Genomic DNA, 27299 nt, shown 5'->3' with positions numbered 1-27299 from the left:
ACATTTGAATACCAATATTCTTCTTTACCGGTTTGAAAATCAGAACGCTTTAAAATTAAAAGGGACATGCTAAATTAGACAAAGACAATTAATATAAATTTGAAATACAGTGTTTTATGTGACTTAACAGGCAGATTTATTTTTACTTACCATGTGTATTTTTTTTTTTTTTTTTACCAATGGATCATTGGCCTTGGCTAACAAAGTTCCTGTAACCAAACAGATTTACTTATGAGTGTTGCCACATGACCTTTTTCATTTTGATATTTCCCATTGTTATGAAAATCCAGTTTCAATTTCCCAAAACAAATCTCTCAAAAAGTTCTCTCATCCATTTGTCATGATTATTCATACAACAGCAGCTGCATGTCATGTGTTCAGCACGGCAGAAAATGACCTTTTTAATTTAAATGTTGTTTATGTTTTATTCATCAAATTACCCTGAGTGGAATCTGCTTTTGAGTAATACGCCATTTGTGCTGTGCAGTGATTACACCCCGTTTAAATGCTAAAATGAATAATTAAGCAGTTAGCAAACGGTGTGCCATTGTCTGCTTCTTCTGCGCGTCTCCTCCCTCGTCTTCCCATTGATCTTCATCTCAACCCACTTGTCCTCATTTTCTCACCTGCTAAGAACCGTCTTAGACTTTTTGCACTCAAATCTGTCCAAATCAATCCATCCCAGGCCTGTAACAGTTTAAAACCTTGTCCAAACTGGGTAGTAGCTAGACAGACAGATCCAGACCCACAGGCAATGTAAAAAAGGTGATTTTACTCAACGTTTTCGATTAAATAATGCACAATTATTTTACCAGATTCGATTTTTAAACGCTTTTTAACTTGGATTTTGAAAGCACACGCTGAGTTTTGATTTTATTTTCTCTACACACACACCATTCTGTAATGTATTTTCACAATATTAAACTCTTTGGGGAGTCTCCAGTTTACCAGAGGACAGTGCTCATGTGTATTCTGCTTCATAAAAACACAATTTCTGGAGTACATGCCTCAAGGGGATTCATAAGAGAGTGCTCCCCGCCGTGCTGTTGTGCAAACTGTAAAGACGCCATTCTTAGTGGAAACAATGACATCCCGACCAGTTATTGGCTGCCACAGAGGCGTATGTGAGGAGACAGAGCTACAGATGAAAAATAGCTGTGATTTTTGTTTTTGACATCACCCATTCCCAGGTAAATCAATCTGTGTCTCGTGAACGGTAAACAGCTCTGACAATATGACAACTTCTAGAAAATCTGCTGTATATGTTGTAAATATGATGTTTGATGGATTCTACCACACATCCTATAGTAGTGTTTTAAAATGTCGTTTATTCACCGTATTCTGCCCACTTTTACTTCTGACTGTTCTGAGCCGCACTACCGTTGTGATCGCATTTACAGCCAAACTGAAATTAGATTAATGTCAATGAGAAGTAGAGAAAAAAGTTGCTGTTAACTTATGGTTGATTGATTTGTCCACAACATGTTCCTTGTGATTGTGCACCAACAAGTCAGCGATGCATCCTATGTGGTCTATATAACTTGGCAGACTGGCTGCTCTGAATTCTGAAAAAGGGCCAGAGATAATGGCAGAGCCCGTGTCAACTTCTTGAATGAAGGTGATTGTTAATTTTTGCCTGAACAACAGATTTATTGGAAGTATAGTCATCTTTTTTGTATTGTGCCTACTAGAACTGCACAGAAGATTGGTGGTTGAAGTCCCGGTTGGTTTGCCTTTAGGGTAAACACTTATAAAACCCCAGTAATGTTGCTTACAGTCCACACGACAGTTTATGACAGAAATATCTCTATATCACATCTGCTGCTCATGTCCAACCAGAAGTAAAATCATAATCTTCACCAATCAATATTTTTGAACAAAGGGAAACTATGCAAGTGTAGCTCATCTAATTTATAATGCTAATATTTAATTATGATGGTACAATACACTGCTATATTATTATTACTTCTATGTGTTGGATTGTACATTTATCATGGAGCACTTGAATTAGGGTGCACGCCCATGAAAGGGGCTGTACATGGACAGCGTGTGGAGTTAAAAGTAGGTCAGCCAGGCCTATTCATTGTGTTGAGTGTGGCCCAGGTGTGTTCTGGGTGTTGTACCCCTGCGTGCCTCAAATGTGTGTATTCTGAACCGTACACTTATTAAAAGTTTCAAAACGGAATGTATCATCGTATCATTCGAGGGTGCAACACAAGCTTTATGGGTTTATTTTTACAGACTCTTAAATATAATTATGTTATTTGTATCCAACGGGGTCATTCTTTATGAAGTACATCCAACATTCTTCAACATTTCTTATACTTGATGTGAAAGTACTTTGAAGTTCACGATTGTCTGCGTCTCAATACGGCATTCCTCTTCCACATTGCAAAGTTAAAGAGTTGCTTACTGCACAACTTTAATGAGTGGAGTACCAGTGCCTGCTTCAGTGGGCTTTATTAGCAGGCATTTCTTCACCTGAGATGCTTTATGGCTGCGCTGTCCAACCTCTCCGTCTCAAGCCCTGGTATTAAAGTGAATCACAGGGGCCCATCTGAACATGATCTACTGCCACCGCGGGCCGCTCTGAAGTGCTTTTACAGCAGATATCTGGGGAGAACACTTAACAGTCACAGACAGAAGCCATCAGTGCAGATGAATGATTTAATAATGCATTACAAATTGTTCACATGGGGAAAATCAACGGGCTTCTCGGCTGCTCTGAACCAAGGCAATGTTTAGGAGGAATAGGTTTGACTCTTTCCTTAAACTTAAGTGCTGGCAGGCGTATGTTGTCATCTGTAGACAATGTGCTTAGAATACTTCAAATTCACCTTGTGCTGCACTTTTGTTGCTTTAGTTGAGTGACTGTGCTTGGTTGCTCTTCAAAAGTTTAACCCTTTGACTGAAAATTCTCTTTTGCATTTGGACTGATTATGACATGGTTTCTATTGCTTTTCACATATTCAACGCTTAAACCAACAGCTCCAGGATTGTCTGTATAAGCAGCAGTAAAGTGCAATGGTTTCAGACACGTATAAAGACATGGTACTCCTTTAACGGTCTCAGAAGAGTGGAGCTTGACAAAAAGACAGTAAAGTCAGTAAAACTTGGGGCCAAACTATTGTAAGGATTCTCCCAAGAAAGTTTTATAAACCCTGAGTTCTTAGTGCAAATCCAGACAAGGATTATGTGGTGAATGAATCGTCTTCAGTGAAGTCCAGACAAAGTCTTCATATCCAGAACCTCTTTGGCCTTTTGGTGGTGGGAAAATGAGAGACGATATTGTATTACCGTTATGGCTGGGCAAGTTAACGCGTTATTATCGCGTTAACTCATCACTTATTTAACGCGCAGTAACGCAGGTCGGATTCCCCTGGTCCGCACCAGTTCTAAAGCCTCGTACAAACCGCTGCGGCTGACGCAGAATTTGAGCACGTGTACATTAGAAAGACAAACGCACCGGACGCGCATTCTCGACGCGCCGGACTCATGTACGTAGAATACACTCAGCAGCAGACGTGCGTCCGAGTCGTCCTGCACATGCTCAGTGGAGGAGTTGTGCTGTGCTGCTTTTCTCGTGGTGTAAATGGATTTTAATGTTGGACCATGGCTTTGGTTTATTAACTTTACAAAGTCAGCGGCTATAGGCGCCAGCCGAGGCAACCCGCCAGGGGCCCGCGTGAGCAGGTCCCGACAGGCGTCGTAGCTGGGGAGATCCGCGAGAAGGGCCCGGCGCGCATCTTTATCATCTGAAAACGTGAATAATCTGGTGTCTTAGCAACTGGCTTAGTGCAGAGGAGTAAAAAAACACCCAGTTTTAGGAATCTACAAACTTTTCTGGTTCTTTTCAATGCCCTGGCAGTGGCAATAAGCTTTAGTTTTGTGTTTGATAACATTGTTAACAAGTTAAAATGCACACAATGTATTTATTTGTATTTAACTGGTTAAGTGTTTGTTTGCACAACTAATGTTATGGCGCTTTAGTGTCAAGTTCTAAGAATGTACAAACTGTACTGAAGTGTTTTCTGGTTTAGGGACATTTGGTACTAGATTGGTTATGCTGCTCCTAAAATATGTTTTGAGTGTCTAATGTTTAATGAGATTACAATGTTTCTGACGTGGCCTGTTCATCTTTAATGATTGTGGCTCAGGATTTTGTGGCAAGTGAATACTTAATATTTGCTACTGAATAAAAATGCTGATGCACTTTACACTTCTTTTGAATTCATTTGGAATTTTGCACGTAAAAATGCGATTAATTGTGATTAATCAGGGAAATAATGCGATTAATCACATTTAAAAATGTTAATCGTTGCCCAGCCCTAATTACCGTATATATTATTGTAGGAGTAAGAGATGCTCTTTTTAACCAATTAATGATTACATTTGTCTGCTCTGGAAATCATGTAGTTCATCTGTACTCGGCCCCATCTGAAGGTGCAACTGCATAGCCTTTCATTGGTAGGACTTGATCTGACTTTTATTGGTTGTTTATTATGTCATTTATCAAATAGCAAATACTACATACATGCCTCTGTTGCAGTTATGTTTGTGCAGTAGAAATGTGTGTAACTTGTAATTTCTTTGATACACAAGCTGATAAACTTTAGGCTGCTGCTTTAGGGACTCAAATTGGTGACCTTTCCGTCAGTGCTTTTGTCTGACCTTGGTGCCTCTGCCAAAAGAGCGCTCCCTCCTCTCATTATCATTACCCTCCGTACACCGCCCACTGCTCCGGAGGTGTGAAGTGCTTCCTGAGAATAATGCTTACATGCATCTCTGCAAAGACTTCAATTCTTATTTTAATATTGGATTGACTGGATTGAATTAGCAAGCCTGATGCACTCTGCGTAGTCATGCGTAGGAAGTGCGCTAAGACACAGAAAAACACAATGTGTACAGTTCAACCAATTCTCAACATAATGAGGATAATTGAACAAGAAAAGTGTGTTTATTGAGTCTGACTATGTAATAATGACAGAGCTTATCTCCATTTCCTCGTTTATGGACTAGAGTGAAGAAAAAGGGCAAGGGGATTTGAGCAGATTTGACAAGGGTACAATCGTAATGACTAGACAAGGAAGAGCACATCCAAAACTACTGCTCATGTGAATGTGTTTTTGTGTAAAATATCATATGACAAAATTATGTTTTGGCGTTTTGTTTTTTTGGATCAAAATAAAGTTGACTTAAAGTTATGGAGCTGCACAAAGACATGTTGTATTGGCTAAGGTACAACAATGGTACTTGTATTAGAATTCAAGCTGAATGGTGAATATTCTTTGGTTGTACACACATGTTTCTGACTAAATTTTTTATTCCATCACCAGTGTTGGGAAGAATACTTTGAAAATGTATTTAGTTACAGACTACTGAATACCCTAATTAAATGTATGTTGTAACATATACATGGTCCGATCAGAGTAAGCGGCTGTATTCTGTATATTAAGACAACTTTTGTGCATTATTTAATCACACAAAAATGAAAAATGCACACACACAACTTTTCTTTTTAATTTTCCTTACCAACACTGTGTGCATTTTGATGTCTAACTTGCATAATTATTATGTTTTAATTTATTTAACCAGATGAGTCCCATTTAGATTAAAAAACTATTTTCAATGAGAGTCCTGGCCAAGAGTTTAACACAGTTACAACAAACAAACAAACAAACAAACAAACAAACAAACAAACAAACAAACAACACATTCAAATGCAGTAAAGACATGAACTCAGTCAATTTCCATTATTTCTGCAACATATTCCAAGCAGAAGGAGCTGAGTGGACAAAGGCTTTCTTCCCCAGTTCTGTGCGGGCGAATGGAACAGAGAGCAACATCTGATCGTTTGATCGTGAGGACTATGAGTCCACACTTCTCTGTGTGATTAAAGCACAAATGTACAGAAGCAGTGATCCAAGCTTTGCCTTGTAAATAATCAAATACTCTAATGTTTTTATTTGATTTGTTTAGTTTTTACATCCACCACTTTCAATCACAACAAAATGGGCATCCGTCATTTCTTTACCTCAGAAACATTGCAGCTCTTTACACTTGCACTCTTTTTTAACCAATCATTTTCTGTTGTTACAATGCAACAATGCATTTTCCCACAGTCCCGAATGCAAATGGGGCAAGATGGATCTATCCCGTAATCGTGTTTGTGTGACTAATAGGCGACTTCAGAGCTTCCCACTGATCTGGGGCACAAGGTGACCCTCCCTGTCTCTTCTGTTACACCCATACAAATAAAGTCCACTGTAAACCACCAGATCAGCATTTCACTGCCCCACTTAATTCCACTCTTATTCAAGGCTTTGGGTTCCCGAGTGTTGCCACAGTGATGCCACTGGCCATGTAAGCGTATGGACGCCACTGTTGATATTAATGGACTGCGAAGGTTAACAGCAGGGTTTTATGGGAGGAGACAGGAGAACACAGGAGGGCAGTACTCTTCATAATTTACACTGTTTATACGAGGCTACATGTGCTGGAGGAAGCCAAGGTTATGGACCTGAACAAATCCTGTGGAAATGTACAAGGAATGGAAACACCTGTTGGGTTTGTAATGAAAGCGTGAGCATCAAAGGGGAGAGGTAGGTATTGTATTGTGACGTATTTGATGTTGAAAATCATGGAAAGGGCCGAGAGGCTTTGGTCAGATTTTGAGAGCTCTCACGTGGACATGGTGTCTTCAAAAAAAAAAGGAAGAATAACCATGATTGTGAAAAAAAAAGAAAATAATAATGGTGATAAATTATTACTATTATTTGGTTGTATGTAGGAGCTCACACTTGGACGTCCATGATCTACTTGTACGCAGGCATGGATTTGTATTTAAACCTAGATCTCATGTGAGAGCTCAAGAGTGGTGTGGGCAACAAAGCACTTTAAAAACAGCTTTATCCCATCTTCTCTTTGTTTGCCAAATAAGCTGTAAATTGCACCACAATTGTTCATCTTTGTGATTCTTTTGACTGTAAAGTTTTAGTCATGGGCTCTTTTTCTGGTCAGTTTACTTTTTTGATCAACACAAGGGCTAACATTGTGTAACTTATGATCTTATGTCTGTGTTTATTGTACATATATATCTAAACTAACTCCAACTGCAAACCAATTCTACCTCAAAGTATCAAAAAAGGTTTGACAAACACACACACTCGCAACTGTTAATATTTATATATTTAAATGTTTGTTTTTTTCACTTACATTTGACAAAGTTAGTAATTGGTTCTTTATTTGACACATGGTCTTTTCTCCTAAAATACTCAAGAGTGATTTGATTTAAAAAAAGCAGTTACAGAACTCCCTCAGAATCCACGGCAGCATTTGGACGCTTGTGGTCAGAATGTCTTCTCCTCTACCAGCGGTGATCTTACCCTCTTTACTTTGCCAAACACAAGAGCCTTGTTCATCTCCACAGCCAATTAGGAGATTTTATACAGCACACTTGATGAAAGACTTGCAAATTGGGTTCTATCTACAAGTGCTGCGTGCCATCAAAGGCTCAGGACTTCACATTCCCAGTCTGCCAGAAAGCTAATATTGTTAAAAGTGGTGCTTTGGCTTCTTGCTGTTTGTTGTTGTTTGCTACGAGACTATATTTAAGTGGACAAATGTAGTGAAGGCTATAATCAGAAAGTGCAAGCGACCTTATCCAGCCTCTAATAACCAACGCTTTTTGATGGATGCTTCAAATCCCCTATGCACAAAGCCAATCCTGGCCTGGACAATGACAGAGAACGTTGTATTCCTATTAGTTGAATATACAGCTTTTAAGTAAGGCACTTTTGTGAACACACGACAAGTACATTTTATGAATGTTAGATGCTATTCGAGTATAAAACCTGTATTATTTTGACATTATTGGCTAGTCTTGCAACTCATGGTGTAGTAAGTATTTTTGTAATCTGTTGTATATCTTGCTGTGGATTAAATCTAATATATATTATGTCATATGTTGTACTTATACCCATTTACTCATGTTTTATTTAACAAGTTTTGAACCGCTTGAATGAACTCTCCCGCAATCGTCCTGCAAATGCTGCATTTTGAAAATTAACATACAGAGAACACACAGTTCTGTACTTGATTTTTTTCTGTGAGCTGTTTTACCTGTGTCCGTCTGTTCTCCACGTCTGGCTCTGCTTGTGCTTAGCAAATCCTGCTAGAGCGCCTCTAGAGGCCGTTGGCCCGTAAGAAATTTGCCACATTGTTGTATTCACCTTATTCAGGAAGCCCGTCTGGGAATTGGTACATTGTTGACTTGTTGGTTACATGAATGAGGCAGAAGTAAGCAGGGCGGAATAAAGTCAATAGGCAAAGAGTGTGAAAAAAATAGCGGCTTATAGTTTGTATAGAATTTGACAGTACATATTCTTGTTTTTTACGTCTATTGTTACTGAACAAGTCATCATCTTCCATCTCTGTCCAATAAACAATTGTACACTCCAGACTTATACCCCCACATTCAAAACAATATTGTTGTTGACACCTAGAACTCTGTGTCCCTTGAATAAATGCATATAATCTAAAAATGGCATGTCTATGTTTGCAGTATGTTGTTTAGGTACACTGAAGCCAAATTGTAAAAAGTTTCTGCTCATGAATTTAACTTTTTGCCTTTTTGTTTTCTTTTTTTCGCCCCAGGTTGTCAGGCAGTAATATCCCATCGCCTATTGTGAGCAACAAAAACTGGCTCCGGTTGCATTTTGTCACAGATGGCAACCACCGTTACCGTGGATTCAGCGCACACTATCAAGGTAAGTTTGAAAATGGACTGTTTTCCTGTTACATTTGCATATACTGAACGTGACGTTAAATATACCTGCCTTTGTTTCTAATGACAGGATTTCCAAGTTTCTCTTTTTAATTTTTTTCTTTTTTTACAATTCCAACCTTATTTTTCTTTGTTTGTGTTCGTACTGACAGTTTTCTCCACATGCTGCCACTAACTCGCTTTAATTATGCTTGTTGACTCCAATTTCCCTGCCTCTCCTCTTACTCCCTCTGTCTCCCTCATCTCTAGTGCTTTTTGCTTTCTCTTGGGTAACTCCTCATGGGCGTAAAGTTGAATCTCTTTGACATCAAATCCTAGTTGGTGGGAAATTGTTTGGAAATTCATTTGGCAACATCCATGTCTCCCAACAGCGATAATTAGAGGCGAATGTGTGGAACAAACGGTCAGAGAGTCTATTTTACATTTCACTCCCCCCCCCTTTCTTTCCGCTGCACTACCACGCCTGTCTTCAGATCTCCTTTTGTTTTTTAACTGCTTCTGGCGCTGCATCCAAACGGCTTGTGAGAAACAGCCCAAAAGCACAAGGCCAGGGGCTCTGCATTTGTTATTAGCATCTGGGCTATGGGTATTTCAAATGAAAAGGTGAAGGTAGTTGTAAATGATGACTAGAGAGGATAGGATGCAGATTTTTAAGTGACAAATCTTAATGTTGCTCTGAATTTATATCAGTTAGTACTTAAGAGTGCAAACACCCTTGATAAGTCAGATGTCTGCGCTGATAATCCTACATTACTTTTGTGTACATGACATTTTTAAGAATCCAGTGTGACATTATATACAGGCTTTTTATGAATCACACTTACTCACACTCATTTACTTGAGTGACTGGAAGAAAACAACAGCTACACCTTTTTTCCTTGATAATTACTTGATTAATTTCTATAACAAGTACTTGAGGAAATATTTAGTCATTCTTCCCACTGTGAGTATGTTTATATATGACTAATGCTTTTTATAATATTAAAGGATTTGAACATTATCCATGATTCATCTTAACTTCAGACACATTGTGGTTGTCAGTTTCCTGTTATAGGCACCGTTTGGAGAATTTTTGACTTTCAAAATAGGGATGCCGCTGTCGTGAGTTTGATTCCAGCTCTGACAAGTTGTTGTATGTCCTTCCCTTCTCTCATCCCCATTTCATGCTGCACTGTTCAATCCAATAAAGCCTAATCAAGATTTTCAAATGGTCTTTTTCGTTAGCCTTATCAGTTATATTGTTGTGCTGTTAAGTTATATATTGTAGCTAGTTTTATTTGAATGTTCTAGTTAGTGTTGTTATTCTGCAATAGATAGAACAACAATTCTACAAACTCAGCCCAGTTAAATATCTGCCTGGTTTATTTTTTTGGTTAAAAGAAGCACTTTCCTGGGATTGGTCCCTTGTCCTCCTGATTGACAGTGAAATTGCACTGTGCCACTGGATTATTACTGACACACTCCCTCCTGCGCCCGGGCTCTCTCACATTCAGGTTCACAGTCAGGCGTCCCCATGTTCATGCAAGAAGAAATAAGGTGTGCATCCATCCAAAACTTCCACTTCTCCGGCTCGACACTCGCAGGCTGCTGGGAAATAAGTACCACCGCTATTAGGAGCTCTTCTGATTCCGTATGAGAGCTAGTATCATATGGGCCCCATGTTTCTGAATGAATGTTATGAACATGAAAGTCCAGGTTTTTTTTCAAACAATGCAAGCAATGGGGCTTGAATGTGACATAAGCCATGTTGATTTAGATTTTCCAAAAATGGACAGATTACTTAAAATTTACTCACTTTCTTTGCACTTTTCTCATGTAAAGAATAAATAATAATGATAATAATATGATGTACTATAAATTGTATGAGCTATATGTAAATAAATAACTACATCCGAGATTGATCCACAGTATTGCATTAAACGTGAAAAGCAATTTACAGATCAGATCTGTGGAGCAAGCGACCCCCTTACAAAGATCATTCATGTTTTTAAGATATTTTTGAGCAATAAAAACAAACTAAACTAAAACATCTCTATGGAGATAAGCAGGGGTTGGGCCTCCACCAGAAAAGTGACATAGTGACCTCTGAATGACTTTGATGTAACAATAATAAAAACATACAGCTGCAGTTCCTCTAGTGTCAATGAAATTAAATAATCAGTCTTTTGTACCGTTTCACCACCATGATAATTTTGTCCAGTCTGACTCACTCCCGCTCTTATCCGCCCCGGCTGAGATCCACTTCTGCCCCTGTGTTTTTCCTCTTAAGCACACAAAACACAATCTATTTTCCGCACTTGATGTTTGAACACTCATATCCGTTCAACAGCCATTATGCTCATTTTGCCGTATTTGTCGAGTGTCGCCAGCTGAGTCACCGTCATCGCTGTGAAATCTCTCTAAACACCTTTAAAGTAATATCCATCATGCTCCAGACAGACGAGTGATTATATCTTCACATAGGATTCATACATAATAATTTAGTAGCAAAAAGAGCTCTGGCTCAAGTGGAACTGAGCGCAATTACCCCCAGCAGCTGTGTAGTTTGATAAGGACCTAATCAATACAAGAAATAACGGCAAATCCCAGGTATTACAGGAGGAATTAAGTAAGTAAAGTAAATCTGCAATGGAACTAATGAATGGGTCCACTTAGTGTGTTTACTGGCTTAAGGAATTTACTGCAAGATTCGGCTGTTTTTTTTTACTTAAAGTGTATTTAATGCTTATTCTGTTGACAGTTCTCAATGCCTTACTTTTCCACTAAAGACACAGTTTCTATTGTGAATCCGTAAAGTATGTTTGTTTCTTCTTTGAAGAAAATTGTAGTCCTTTTGGCGTCAATTTAGAGACACTTTCAGGTCACAAAAAATTGTATACCAGCTGAAATTATTGCCTTAAACTAAGAATCCATTTGGGGCAAACATTAGCAAAGAAAAGGCAACTGTTCTAACAAACAGTTTGAGGAGTTTGTACCTCATATTTATATGTTCTAATCCAGGAAAAAAAGTAAAACTATAAAATGTTGCTCAAAGTAATCTCCGCTCTTGCTAGAACCTTAAATTAACCCCTTACACTAATAGGACATTTTCTTACCTGGCAAAAATAAGCCAGTCAAAACATCACACACATTGTAGCAAATTCAATCTCTATTTCTGTAGCTGTAATATGTTTTGCATGAAGGTGCCACATGTGTCCCTTGGTCAGTTTATACGAGTAATTGATAAACTGGAATTGCAACAAATTTTCCATTAACTGTGCATCACTTTCTAATGATGGGGCTTTGATGATGCGATTACCATTGGCCTCAGATGACCTGCTCCGACCCTCACAGCTGTCTGTGTGTAGACCCAAGGGTTCATGAATATGTATGAGCTCAATATAGGTTTGGGATGCCGCTCATTTGCATAATGTGTGAGGTCCACACACAGGATCTTGGCATGGTAAATTGAAGATGCCAATTATTTGTTATAATTGGTTGAATTATTATCTTTTGACTCTGTGATGTTAATATACAATGTTAAAATATTTGTTGAATAGACATTAACACTTGAAATGATCTACCAAGACCCGTATTTTAAGCCCCATTTCTACCGGTCCTATTCAATCCTGCCCCCCTCGGACCCACTCGGACCCACTCGGACCCTCTCGGACCCACTCGGACCCACTCGGACCCTCTCGGACCCACTCGGACCCTCTCGGGCCCTCTCTGACCCACTCGGACCCACTCGGATCCACTCTGACCCACTCTGACCCACTCGGACCCTCTCTGACCCACTCTGACCCACTCTGACCCACTCGGACCCACTCGGACCCACTCTGACCCACTCGGACCCTCTCTGACCCACTCGGACCCGCTCGACCTGATTATACAAAGAATTGTGTGCTGTATCCGTTGAATCTGCTTACAATAAACGGTGCAGTTATCATGGATTTCTTTGTTTGCTTGGATAGAACCCGAGCTGATGCTAAAAAGTACCTGATACCAGGAAAGAAAAGCTAAACGCTTCAAACAGGGTTAGAGCAGAGTGGCTAGCACTCATGTCTCACAGCAAAAAAGTTCCAGGTTGGACTCTAGAGCTTTCTGTGCGGAGTTAGCATGTTTCTCCCCGTGTCTGGATGGGTTTCTTCCGGACACTCCAGTTTCTCCAATTAACCCAAAACTCCAGCGACAGTCGTCCTGATCAAGCCTGGGTCAAGATCTGGAGATGTTCCCCAAGCGCTGTACTGCGAGAATGAGTTTTCCTCTCAACAGAAGTGTTTACCTTTTCCTAATGATATAGGGCTGGTACTTATGTGGCTGTTAAATATTGCAAACGAAGAATCTAAAATGATTATATTGATCCTCTCCTCTCTTGTTTGAGATCTTCTCTAGTCCTTTTCTTCCTCCTTCTCATGGTATTTTGAGAAAGTCATGTTTGATTGACTGGCACAGCCGCAGCCTCCCGGGAGATTTAATTTTAATTTGTTTAATTGATTTTAATTAATATAAAAGGTTAATCATCATGCTAATTAGAGTGTCTCTTTGACAGGTTTAGTTGATTAGTCGAGTCCCTAACAAGTTTGCAATAATGCCCACTTGTGCCAGCTGTCACTCACTCTCATTTAGTCTGCACAGTTTCTGCAAAATAGCAGAAAGGTGGCTCATGTCCGAAATACGGTATTTAGTTGTGAAAAAAGAACGATCCAATGCTTACGGCTGTAAACGGACATGAATAATTGTCTGAGAACAGTCACTATGTTGATGAATAGAGCTCCACGGATGCATTACATTACACTGAGGCAAGATGAATGCATTTTCTCAATTTGCCTTATTATTAAATGCATGTCAGAAATGTTAGCAGCCTGTGAAGATAGATCAATGCTCTGAATATAACCTTTCCGCTGCATTTACTGACATTACACTATGATTGATGGAGACGTCATTGATTACCTTTGAGAACTGCTGGCAAAGACCACAATGCTTTCACCCCTATTTTTTAAGGTATGAGGAGTGAGGAGAAATTACCATAAGGGCTAGTTCATTTCAACAACAACTAAAAAGTAGTGGTATTATCAGCCATAGTTTTATTTTAGTGCAGTAATAATATCAGCAGGCGTAATAGTTGCCCCGCATTTGCAAATAAATGTTGTAGTAGCACTTTCATTTTATATTTTGTGTAATAAGCAAATCCAGGGCTAATTTACACATATTTACCATTTTTACACCATTAAGTAAGCCCACCAAATTACAAACTTCTCTTTCAAAGACACATTTGGACAATATTTCCCTTTTTTTTGGACTTCAAACCCTAAGAGTCAACTTTTCTTTGCTCTAATAGCACAGCCTCGAGGCAGTGTCGGTTTAGTGCGAACACTGTATGAAATCAATTTCAAATGTGGCTCCTGGAGCCTAAGTGAACAAATGTGCTTTGGCAGGGTTAGTTTAGTTTATTAGAACTCAAGATGAGACCTTAGAGAGAAGCAGGTGCTGAAGGCAAACGTAACTATAGTCCATTTAAAACAAACTGTAAAAACAACCCTCACTGTGATAAAGATCCAGTTCTTTTTAGTTATTGACCTGTACTTAAACATAAAGGAGCTCTCTTAGAATTATGCAGCTAATAATTTGCTTCATCAATGACCTCTTGTGGTTAGAGTTACTATTTCTGCCCCAAATTAACCACAAAGCAATTATTACTTGTTGTTTATACGGTTGTTAATAGCTCATTTAAAAAACCCTGGTTAATTTGGCCGATCCAGAGAAAGGCTGTCTACTTTTTTGGTAAAGATGTCCTTTTTTCAAGTGAATTTAGTTACTCACCCATAACTAAAGACGGTAATGCATATTAAGGGGACTTTCATTTAAATTCCAGTACATATATAAGCTACTGCATGCTCACTCATTTCATTTTGAATAAATCATGTTTTATTCAATGTCTCTTTCTAGCATTACTTAGCCTGCCTCCAGCTCCTCTGCTCAGCTACATCATTCTCTGAGTTAATTGTCCATTTGAATTTTTAATTGATGTTTAGGTCAAAGCCATTTACAGGAATAATTCACACTGGCTACATTTCTAAACAGCCACAGGCGCAAGGACATTTATACACAGATAAAGCTTACATTTGGTCGTTGTCTGAATCAATTAGATTAGTTTCTACAAATACTGGAGTGACATTTATTATATTACAGTCACATTTAAATGAATCCTATCTTGATTTTAATTAGTACTTTGATATCAATGTGTTGTGTTTTGTCAGTCAGACACAGCAAAGGCCTTCGCGCATGCACTTCTATTTACAGCACCCACATTACGTTGCCCATTGCATGTTTAATTGAAGACGGGCCTCACCTAAGGACCATTATATTATGCACACACTTTACGTAGGATTGCTAAGTGTTTCAAAGCCTTTAACACGCAACATGGCTGTCATTTAGGCCACTAGTGCCCCATCAGTAGGTGCATCTGGGAATTGGGAATTGTGTTAGCCAAAGGATGCAGCACTTAGAGGTAGACATTTCATTTGTGTCTTGTAAAGTATGAAAAACATATTTATATGCATTCCCAGAAGATGGAAGTGCAGTGTGCAAGCTTGTTCATGTGGCAGTTACCAAATAGCATGTTTAAGTGATAAAAAAAAGCAAATTGTAAAATGATTTTTGCATTCAACAACATAATTTTCAGACTAAAACATTGACAAAGGGCAAGTTAAAAAAATAAAAAAAACAAGAACAATTGGCTCTTTGAAATTGCTAGCAACATTTTGTGACGGATATTTTAATAATTAAAACAATGATTCTTTGATTCCTTGTGTTATTTGAGTGCTTTTGTGCCTTTAATATTGAGTGTGTTTGTTAATGAACAGTTATCTCCAGAGTGTAGCCACAGCATGTTTCCAAACTCCATCACAGGTTTACAGCTGTGTCATATTCGAGGTGTGAATGATATTGAGCGTTCCCTTGAGCAAAGCACTGAACCCAAGCTGCTTTTGGCTTTGTTTGAAAAATTGAAAGTGTATTCTATCCCTCCACTAAAGTACACAGACCGTTAGATCTAAGAACTTAAATGCCTGTATTGTGTAAACTATTGCCTTCTATCGCAAGGAAAATAATGTCCTTAAATGAGCAATTGTCCAAATATATACAAATGAAAGAAATCTCACATTTGCATATAATGTAGTGACCAGTAAATGTTTTGCCTTTATCCCATTTTACATTACAATTCAAAGGTTTGTTCTCTGAGTCGGATTATGAAAACTGAATGGGTCTAGACTCCAACATAGTAGCTCTAAATTGAATGCTAGTTTCAGTGATTTCTTTTGGCTGGTAACCAATTTGAGGTAAAGGTCCATAAGACAGCCCAGCCCAGTCAGTCACCGTGAAATCTGGCTTGGATCCAGCGAGCAGGTCAGTCGCAGCCATACAATCGATGAGCATTTGCCAGAGACTCCATTTACTGTACTTATTTAAGACCGAACACTGAGAAATAATGTCCCACTCCTATTAATGAACATTAAAGCTGCAACATGGAGGAGGAGTGCAGGAACCTGGCACTGCTGCAAAGTCAGAGTGTCGCTGTTTCCCTTCAAACAGCATGAACATCCTCCATCGGTTTGTCTCAATCTTAGAGCATAATCCTTTTGAAGTATCAATAAAAGTACGGTGGGATTTACACATGGCTTTAAAAGTGTAATCGACAGGCTCTTCTGTGGATTCCTCTTAATTACATATTAGATAAACACTGATTTTATTTGGAATTGTTATACACAGTCAAATCACAAATTGCTTTAATTGTACCGTGTTCTGTGCACAAGGGTTAGCCACATTATCATTACGGTATTCTGTGTGTTTTTACTGACGAATGTGGGTGTTGTTTTTAACGCTACTTCTGGACTTTAAATTGCCCAGTGGGGATCAATAAAGTAATTTTACTGACTGATTGATTGACAGTTTCAACACATCGAAACAGCACAATTGACGCTCCAGCAGGAACAAAGCTAGTCACAGATCATAGACTCCGAGTGCATGGATTTAGTTGCTCACCGGAAGAGTGCGTTCCTACTTTGTTCCAGGCTCCTTTAGTACAATGCTAAACTCTCTTAATAGCTTCTGCGCTGTTTCCTATGAGTGCAATAGGGATTTCATACGATTCCTAAACAGTGCATTTGAGTATAAACAGTCAAATGAAGTGTGATTTTTCCCAAACACACCATAAACCTGCGTTCAAAAGGCGCGCCCCCGCAGATACAGTAGTTTTAAAGTGCGGCGGTTATTGAGTCAGCTCTCAAAATTTAAACCAATCTTTTGAAGTAGAAAAAAACCCTTACATCACTGTGCACTATAATATATAACTGACACTGACACACACACGGAGCGAGAGACTTATGTGAGGCTGGGGTGGGACAGAGGAGAGATGAACAGTATTTTAGCGTTACTTTGAATCACTTTGCTCCATGGTTTGTGCCTGGAGGAAAGCTGACACGCTAAGTTAAAGGGCCTTCTTTTTAATCATCATTAGAAAATAGATGAAAAAGTAGAATTACATATGTTTAATCACTGCAATATGACAACAATTGGTCCTTCCAAATATTTCTTTATTTCTTTAGTATTTTGTTTATGTGGCCAGGACACTGCATGTTAATGAACATACATGATATAACACGATGAATTGTAGCATTGCAAATTCCATCCATTGTCTACATTCACGCTCACAAACACTGTCATTCATACACCAGTATACTTAGACACTGAACAATGCAGTACTACGTATACCAGTCTCGCATCCAAGTACTAACCAGGCCCAATCCTGCTGAGCTTCCAAGATCTGGCATTCATAATGTTTTTATGTAAATATGAATGAGTAATGTGGTGTTCATAGCTCATAGTTCATAGATGTTGGTGAATTTGCCGTAACTTTCATTTTACAAGGAATTTGATGGTTAGATTTTCTTTTTTCTCTTAAAGTGGACATTACGAAACATTTTCTAAGTAAACATTCCTGACTCAGACCCATTGTATCTATAATTAGTACATTTTTCAAGCCTCTTCTTTGCTGTTTACTGAACCAGCTCCACCTGTTGCTTTAAAACAGATGTCCTTGTTTTTGTTTTTTTCTTTTACCCCATGTCAACAGCAAAATTACAAGTAAAAGTAGATAATGATTGTTTTGAATTTCAGTCATAATGTTGAAATGAGAGCCTAGCAAACACAATTACAATCATGCAGTTTACCAAATGGTGCAAAATCTGTGTCTTTCTTCATCTGCAAGCAACCGTAAATATGTAATTGTATCATTGCATTCTATAAGTGGATCGGTTTATATTTGGAATTTGTTTGAAATACTGAAGATGAATTTAGAGTCTAGACTTTAGACTTTTACTGTATTTGACAAAAACATGTGCTAGACGTTCCTGCAGAGTCTGCCCAGTCCCATTACTGTCTTCTTAATATTCCTGGTGGCGTCTCCAAATAAATCAATAGACTGTTTAAACATCCAAAATTTGATGTTTACAAAGCAAATTTTCTCCCAACATCAGCATAATTCAAATGTCACTGCATATTTGTAAAACTTATGCTGGCATTCACCTTGAGCTTGTGGCTGCTTCACCAATAACCTTTACACATCCATAAGTACTAACCAATGGATTAATTAATCTGTTGATGAGTTTAGATTAAAGTGCATGTTAATATGTTAATTATGTCTTGAAATGTGTAATAATGAAAACAGTACAAGCTTTGCTGCCTCCTACTGGCCACTCTTCCGGGAGCTGATTCTGTATTCTGTATTCTTGTATTGTTCCATCTAATGCTCTCTCTAATCTCTACTTGCGATTTGATAATTCAGAAGCAAATTATCCTTTTATCCTGAGACTTGGAAGCGTTGTTCATTCATTGTTTATGGTGTATTTGGAGGACTGCCTGTGTCCACGTGATACATATGAAACAGTACGGCTTGGACAATGGGGGCTGATGTCAGTATAAGATGTTGGCGAGACATGCTAACCCAATATTGCCGTATACATTACATTTTCTGCAGCTACAAGTGACCCCTTCATTGTAAATAATGTATTTTCTTTAAATGTAATTAAAGTTGGGGTACTAAGTTGGGGGAAAGTTTTCCACCAAAGTATATATTGTAAAAGCAGCATTTTGTGACTAAATATGAGACCACTGTGGTAATAATAACAAATTTGATGCTCAGCAGGGGCTGAAAGCAGTGCTCTGATTGGCTGTGCTTGAGAGGTCCCCGCCCTGTTTCACTTCACCGTCTGAAAAAGGCAGTGCACGAGTCTGAAGATGAATGCATGTTAATAATGTGCCAAAGGGTTTGTAAGAGCTATAGAGTTACACAGATGACCTACTTCCGGTCCGGCAGTGTGGAAATCGGGTACCCCAGCTTTAATTTTAAGACTTTTAGAAGTAGAACTTCTAAGCACTGAAAAGGATCATCTTGTTATTCACGTCCCATATTTGTAACATAACACGTAACATATTTTCTGATAAAATATTTATTGTGGTTTGCATGTCTTTTCTTATAGTCAAGGTAAAGTGTCATGACTAAAACAAGAGAAAATTTAATAAAAATATTAAAAATAAATAAAACTCTCAAGATGTTTTGAAGGGTCAAATTCTTCATACCTCTGAAAATCAACTCAGTCATGATCAGATTGTTTCAGCATGCTGGCCTATGGTCCCTGTCAACATGTGTGTGGGGTTTTTGCCCTAAGCAGAAGCACCAATCACATCCTTCCATCATCTCACCTCATTACGTATTCATGAGCGCGTGTCTGCTGCACTGTGATTGGCCCTTAATGAACAACAGACGGCTATTATCCATCTACGCCGACGTCATGGCAACAAATAAGTCAACGCCGTACAGAAAAGAAACTGTGATATGAGAACATAATTCAACCCAGAGAAGCGAGACAGTGTTTGCCCCTTAGGAAGTCTGACATATTGGATATTATTGATAACGTGTGGTAGTTTTGCATGCGACTTGGTTCGTGATCAAGTATGCACACCTCGAAATGCTAATAGCGTTGGTTAATTACAGGGAGGAAGAAAATAGCACACGGCAAAGTATAGTTTTGTGTAAATAATTCCCCCGTCCTCTCGCGTGTCATTCGTGGATTAGCCGCCATTAGTCAAAGTGACTACAGAGAAGCGCTGGGGCCTCAAGGGCTCAGTACCAGCTCATAAATCTACCGAACAACTCTTTATCATCTTTTATATTATTTTTGGGAGCTAGCGTTCCAGCAATCTGGGCTACATTGTATGTTGGGGTGTTGTAGAATCAAAAAGGCTGCGAGTGAATGAATGCAGCTACTTTGCATACGGGCCCGATGGTAATGTTTTATGATTATTGGTTTGCAGTGAGAGAGTTCAAATGGAGAGGGTGTCGACAGAAGCCACGCTGACGAGCCAATCATTAATTACACTTGCTAATTGTATGCATTAAAAAGATCCTTGATAGGGATAATTATCAGGAATGATAGTTTCTTAAGTTATATTTGTTTCATGTATTTTGGGTAATTACATGAAATTGCATTCAAAGCGCTGTGTGTGGTATATATCACAATTCTAAATGAAAACAGCTCTGTAGTCATTGCCTCGGCTTTCAGGGGGGTTGTTATGTTGCTCATAACTGGTAAAAGTGGAAGGCTTGAAATACAATACAGAGTAATGAGAAGGCCGGGTTTTTTTGTTTTTTATTAAATGTATTATAATGTAGAGTGTAGATTGAAAACATGTCCTGTATAATTGTGAAATACTGGTCATATCCAAGCAGTTCATTTTGGTGACTGTATTTGTCCTTTAACTAAATGCCAAATTTAAAGATTCACTATGTAACTTATGGTATTGTTTTTGCCAGGTGTATTCCTCAGTATGGCACTCATCTATTATGTTTCGCTAATGTTGCTAACGCTCTATAACCGGGGTGTCAAACTCATTTTGGGCCGTGGGTTAATGCTGCCGTACATATGTAAAATATATACAAAATTGGTATTAGTTACATGTGGACACTGTTGCACAAAATTGCAGCAGGTGAAAGACTGAGTCCATGTTCATTAATTAGAGATAAGACCTGTCGGCTGTTACTGCTCACATTTTTTAGAGTTAGTGAGAATAAGCTGGAAACTCGGCGGGGTCGTAACTCGCACAATACAATACCAAGGGCCTCTGGAACACAGCATAATACCATACTGTGTAACAAATATTGTGCACTTTTGAATGTTTTATTGAGCAGGATAACCAAAATATAGAAGAAAATGACTGTTGGCCGTTCGCTGAGAATACTGTTTGTGTAGAATGGCAGCCACATCTCTGTCAGCCTGCCCAAGGGTGTCTCCAAGGAGTAAAACTGCACATTGAGTGTCATTGTGAATATATTATAAGTCTATGCATTAAACATTTAGTATTTTAATCTACTTCTTCATTTGACTCACAAAGCACATTGCAAGCCTGTCTTCTTACAGTAATTTTTAGTCGTGACTCAAAACAACGCATGTTTTGGAGCTGCTCTTCCAAATCCTTCCACAATAATTCACTCGTGTAAATAAACAAGTTGTGCGTAGGAAATATTTTGCCTCCTCACGTGGGTGCGTTTAAATTAAGCTGGGGGCGCCCTGCCCATATCCTGGCGTCTTCAATCAAAAGTATGCAATGCCTGTCTGTTCAAATCATCTCCATAGAGAATGTCTCAGTGTTCAATCCACCGTGGCAAAAATTTGGGAAATCCAGATGCTATTGTGGTAGTGTGACTAAATAGGTGAGTCGGTGATTTTGGATACAGGCTTAGGCAGAGCTCAAACTGAAAATGCAACGGTGTTTGGGGCCCATTCACTTTTTGTATTCTTTATACAATACTGTGAGAAAGTTTGCTAAAAGCCGCTATTCTAAAAATGTTTGGTTTTGGAGGGCAAAAAAAGGTTACTCTAGCCTATATCCAAATATAAAGAACAAATAATATTATGGTTTTTATGGTGGATCTTTCCCTGCGACGAGTTGGCCACTGTCCAGGGTGTACCCCGCCTAAGGCCCGAAGTCACTGGGATAGGCTCCAGTCACCCGCGACCCCGAAAGGGAACAAGCGGTAGAAAATGGATGGATGGATGGATGGTGGATCTTTCACTAATGAGAGTCCAATTTGGCCACTGTCTTCACCATTTACTGTGGTATTTTTGTCGGTTTGTTTTCAGGCCTTTTCTGCTCATAGTCGGCGTGAAAACCTACCAAAGGCACTTGCGCAACATGGCACAGTTGAGAATTGGATTTTGATTCACGATTTGTTGAGTTTAGCTACAGATTTTGCGTTTCCTGGGTTACCAGTCATACAGTAGTGGTGTGAAATATCGACTGTGTAACGTTAATAAATATGGTTTGCTTAACTGCAGCTGCCCTTCCATCTGCTGCTTGCTGCTCGTAGGCTGAATATTAACTGATGCTTTTCACACAGGGCGGCTTTTATGACCTAGAGTAACACACACACACACACATACACACATAGGCAAGGCAAGGCAAGTTTATTTGTTGAGCACATTTCATACACAAGGCAATTCAAAGTGCTTCACACAGCAGGAAAAATGCATTCAAATCACAAAGAAATTACAGAAACAGAAATACAATAAAATTAACTAAATTAAAAATTATCAATCTAACTGATTGTCTAAACTAATAAAATCACAAACAAAAGAGAAGAGTGCAAAGAAAAAATCCTTTCAGTCATATGCGCAGCTAAACAAAACTGTTTTTAGCTTAGATTTGAACATTGTCAGAGTAGAAGCCTGTCTCACATCTTCAGGAAGACTGTTCCAGATTTTAGCTGCATAAAACTGAAACGCAGATTCCCCATGTTTTGTCCTGACTCTGGGCACCAGCAGGAGGCCGGTCCCTGAGGTCCTCAGAGTCCGAGATGGTTCATATGGCACTAACATGTCTGAGATGTACTTTGGTGCTAGGCCATGGAGAGACTTGTACACAAGCAGAGCTGCTTTAAAGTCTATTCTCTGAGCCACAGGGAGCCAGTGCAGAGACCTGAGAACAGGACTAATGTGATCATACTTCCTGGTTCTAGTCAGGACCCGAGCAGCAGCGTTCTGGATGTACTGCAGCTGTTTCACAACTCATTTGGAGAGGCCAGTGAGCAGGCCGTTACAGTAGTCTAATCTACTGGAGACAAACGCATGGATAAGTCTCTCTAAATCTGGTTTTGACACTATATTTTTGATTTTGGCAATGTTTTTTAGATGGTAAAAAGCTGCTGATGTTATTGATTTGACGTGGCTATTAAAGTTCAAGTCTGAGTCCATTATTATCCCCAGATTTCTAACTTGGTTTGTAGGTTTTAGAGCGAGACTCTGGTGGTGACTACTAACACTTTCTCTTTGTTTCTGTGGCCAAAAACGATTATTTCAGTCTTGTCTGAGTTCAGCTGGAGAAAGTTGTTTTGCATCCACAAACTGATCTGTTGGATGCAGTGACAGAGTGAATCTACTGGTCCATAGTCACCTGCCGATAGTGAAACATAGATCTGAGTGTCGTCTGCATAATTGTGATAGGACACATTTTCACTGCGTATCAACTGACCTAACGGCAGCATGTAGAGGTTGAACAGAAGGGGACCCAGGACTGACCCTTGGGGCACTCCACAGGTCAGGGTCATGTGGTCTGAGACACAGCTACCAATTTCAACAAAGTACTTCCTGTCTTCCAGATAGGACCTTAACCAGTTTAGGGCAGTGCCAGTGATGCCCACCCAGTCCTCTAGTCTCTGTAAGAGGATCCCATGATCGACAGTGTCAAAAGCAGCACTCAGATCTAACAGAATTAAGACTGAGGCTTTGCCCGTGTCAGTGTTCAGGCGGATGTCATTTGTCACCTTGACAAGAGCAGTCTCAGTGCTGTGATGAGGTCTAAAACCTGACTGAAAAACATCAAATGAGTTGTTTATTAACAGGAAATCTGTGAGCTGTTGGTAAACAACCTTTTCAAGGACTTTGCCCCAAAATGGTAGATTAGAGATGGGCCGGTAATGACTCAGTACTGTGGCATCAAGACTACTCTTCTTTAGGAGAGGCTTTATGACCGCAGTTTTCAAAGACATTGGGAATGTTCCAGATTGAAGCGACATGTTAACTATGTGAGTGAATGGTGCTAACAAACTGTTCAGCACAGACTTTAGAAATCTGGTGAGTAACACATCGAGACAGCATGTAGATGAACTCAGACTGGTGATGATCTCATGGACAGTTTTGTCAGTTACTGGTGCAAAGTGTGTTAGCTCTAAGTGTCTTGGTGGTTTTAGGGTAATTTTTTTGCATTGTGGGATTTATAGCATTTTTAATGCCCTGAACATTGTCATTAAAGAATAATGCAAACTCAGTACACTTGGATGTGGAAATGAGTTCTAACGGCAGCTGAGCTGGAGGGTTTGTTAATCTGTTTACTGTGGCAAACAGGACACGCGAGTTGTTGCTGCAGCTTCCAATTATTTCAGAAAAATATCTTTCCCTAGTTCTACATAAGATTAGGTTGTACATGTTCAGCTTCTCTTTGTAAATCTCTTTTTGAACCTGGAGCTTTGACTTGCGTCCAGAACATTCAAAACACTAGATGTAACAGAGTTCAACAAATCATTTACATTAGAACATGAGACATTTTCAAAGTTTATCATTTCCATAAACAGTGCACCTGTGCCATCACTTATGTGTCTCCTCTGAACAACTGCAGGACCAACCGGTGGTTTGGGAGAAACAGACAGGTCAAAGAAGACACAGAAATGATCAGACAGAACAATATCGATCACATTAACATTTGAAATATTTACCCCCTTTGTAATTATGAGATCTAGAGTGTGTCCTTTGCTGTGGGTGGGGCCTCTCACATGCTGAGTAAGACTGAAGGTTTCAAGGACAGCATCAAGCTCTTTAGCGTTTCTGTCACAAATATTATCAACATGCACATTGAAACCACCTGTAATGACCAAACCATCAAAGTCTGTGCATACGACTGAAAGCATCTCAGTAAAATCATCAATAAAACTTTGGCAGTGCTGGGGAGGCTTGTATAAAACAATGAAGAGAATGGATGGAGACCGTTTTAGCTCCATTTTAAAGGATACATACTCAAATGATGAAAACACCCCAAAAGACAACCTGCGGGTAATTATTTCATCTCTAAAGACAGCACAGACTCCACCCCCTTTTTTGTTTTCTCGTGTTTCAGATTCAAACTTAAAGTTGGGTGGAGCAGATTCTATCAGAACTACATTTCCTGTGTTTTTGTCAAGCCATGTTTCAGTTAAAAACATAAAATCAAGATTATAAGAAGAGATAAAATTATTAATTAAGAGAGATTTGTTACATAAGGATCTGACATTTAGCACAGCAAGTTTCAGACTAGTTTCAGTGGGACTGGGCTTTATCTTTTCACAGGGAATATGAATCACATTTCTCAGATTGGGCCTGACTCGCATTTTGTTTTTCCATCTGTGTGATGATGTGACTACAGAAATAGCACTAGGGGGGGCTCTTTTTACATAGGGCCCCGGGTTGGTTTGATTTTTAATGTGACAATAAGTCCCGGCAACGCTGAGACCCAGTGCATCCTAGCTATGGGAGATACCAGGTGAAAGGCGAAGTTGGATGGGTGGTGGGGATTTTGTAGCCAAGGAGAGTTTGGGACCAGGTGAGAGGCGAGGGGGGATGGGTGGTGGGGCTTTTGTTGGTGTAGTCGGCTTGTGCAGGGAAGAGTTGAAGTATTGACATAGCCCTTGCTATATTGGGCGTGAGTGGAGCCATCTTAATGCCTGATTTGATCAGACTTTCAAAATGGCTGGGAAGGCCCATGGGTGAGAGTGGAGATGAGAAGGAGAATGATAAATCTTTAGTGGGAGTAGATGTTGCAGAGGGAACCCAGGGCTGGAGTGAAGGCAGGGGCGATGACAGGGATGTTGTTGGGCTTGTCACAGATGGGTCCAAGGCCTTTGAAGATTGTTCCTTTGCTGGAGGCGGTGGAGGTGAATGTGGAGCAGCTGGAGCTGAATCCTTTGCTGGTGGTGGTGGAGCAGCTGCTGATGAATCCTTTGGTGGAGGCTGAGGTTGTGGTGCTTTTGATGTTGAAACATTGGCTCGGTCTCTGGCTGATGGAGCAGGAATTCTTCTCTCATTCCTCTCTTCTCTAACTATCTGCTCAGGACCCTGTCCAGGCCCAGTCCAATGCCTCAGAGCGTGGAGCAGGTTCTCTGTCAGCACCCTCACTCCACCTCTGCATAGGTGGGGGCCATTTCTCTTAAACAGGTCCTCTCGTTTCCAGAATAGATAGAAGTTCTCAATGTAGTGTAGTCCTCTCGGGGCACACTCTTTGGACAGCCGTGTGTTCAGCTGAAGAAGCCGGCTAAACTTGTTTATCCTCCTGTCGATGTTTGGAAGAGGTCCACTTATGAATGTTTTGATTTCCATTTTATCAAGCACGTCGAATAACTTCAAGAAGTCTTTTTTCAAAACTTCAGTCTGTTCCCGCCGCATGTCCACTGCACCCACATGTACAATCAGCTGTTTAGCTCCTCCATGCTTAGCCATAATATTTGGAAGGAGTGACGTTATCTCAGAAACAGTGGCGCTTGGAAAAGAATGTGTGTTTATCTTTTCATGCGTCACGTGACTTATCGCGCCGTCCCCAACCAAAACAATCTGCGTGACCTTGGCTCCTGGCACAGATCCTCCTCGTTGTATTTTGGCCACGTCATCTTTCCTTTTTTCATTTAATTCCATCTCTGAAAGTGGTAAAAATCTGTTTGTGAGCTGTATTTTAGGTGACTTCACGTTATCTTTGTATCGTTTAGGCTTTGCTCCAAGTTTGTTCCAAGAAACAGCCTGGTCTTTCTGGTTTTTAGACAGTTTTGGAAACGACACAGAGTCACTGCGGTTTAGGTTGAAAGTAGCAGTTTTTCTTGTAAAAAATGTGCGGTTGACACAGGAATGGTATCGTGAAGAACTTTTTCAGATTCCAAAACAAATATCCGTGTTTTCAGCTCATTAATTTCTTGTTGATATTTCCGACAGCGTTCACAGTCTTTCTCCCTTCTTCTCCCGGACATGTCGCTGGCGTCAGATATGTCGTTAAAACTGGAAAAATGTTCTTAAAATCCTTGGTTTACTTGAAAAAGTCTAAAGCAAAAATGTTTGGAAGACAAAAACTGATTAAAAAGCAAAATAAATAAGGAAAGCAGCGATAGCAAGCGGAGCGAGCAAAAAAGCGTGTGCACTCTTCGGAAGCAGGATAGGATGCACACACACACACACACACACACACACAATATTTGTATAGTCACTGTGTGTCTTTTTAACATGAGTAATACGGAAGACAGCAAGACGCATTCATACTTCAGAGTTTGAATAATTGTTTCAGTATTTCCTTCTTTACTTCTGGCTTTTTCTTTTAGTACTTCGCAATTAGTAAGTCACAATGAATTAATCAGCAGTTTCCGTCTCACCCACACATTCTCTGTACATGTCCAGACCATCCAATCTGATCA

At 39.6% G+C, this 27299-nt stretch overlaps 1 protein-coding gene across 3 annotated transcripts in view; it reads left to right on the top strand.

Moving 5' to 3' along the window:
• The window catches only part of LOC140361954 (CUB and sushi domain-containing protein 3-like), a 408691-nt gene that overhangs the window by 225131 nt on the left and 156261 nt on the right, over window positions 1-27299 (top strand). For all 3 annotated transcript variants that reach the window (XM_072447874.1, XM_072447872.1, XM_072447871.1), the window contains exon 6: window positions 8656-8768. In XM_072447874.1, coding sequence (XP_072303975.1) covers window positions 8656-8768 — 113 coding nt within the window. The remainder of the gene's footprint in view (window positions 1-8655; window positions 8769-27299) is intronic.

This window comes from Eucyclogobius newberryi, unplaced genomic scaffold, assembly GCF_026437365.1.
Source record: "Eucyclogobius newberryi isolate DKJ021-1_F unplaced genomic scaffold, fEucNew1.0.hap1 SCAF_16, whole genome shotgun sequence".
NCBI lineage: Eukaryota > Metazoa > Chordata > Actinopteri > Gobiiformes > Gobiidae > Eucyclogobius > Eucyclogobius newberryi.
Note: the sequence above shows the minus strand (reverse complement) of the source record. Positions and strands in the feature narration are given on the sequence as shown.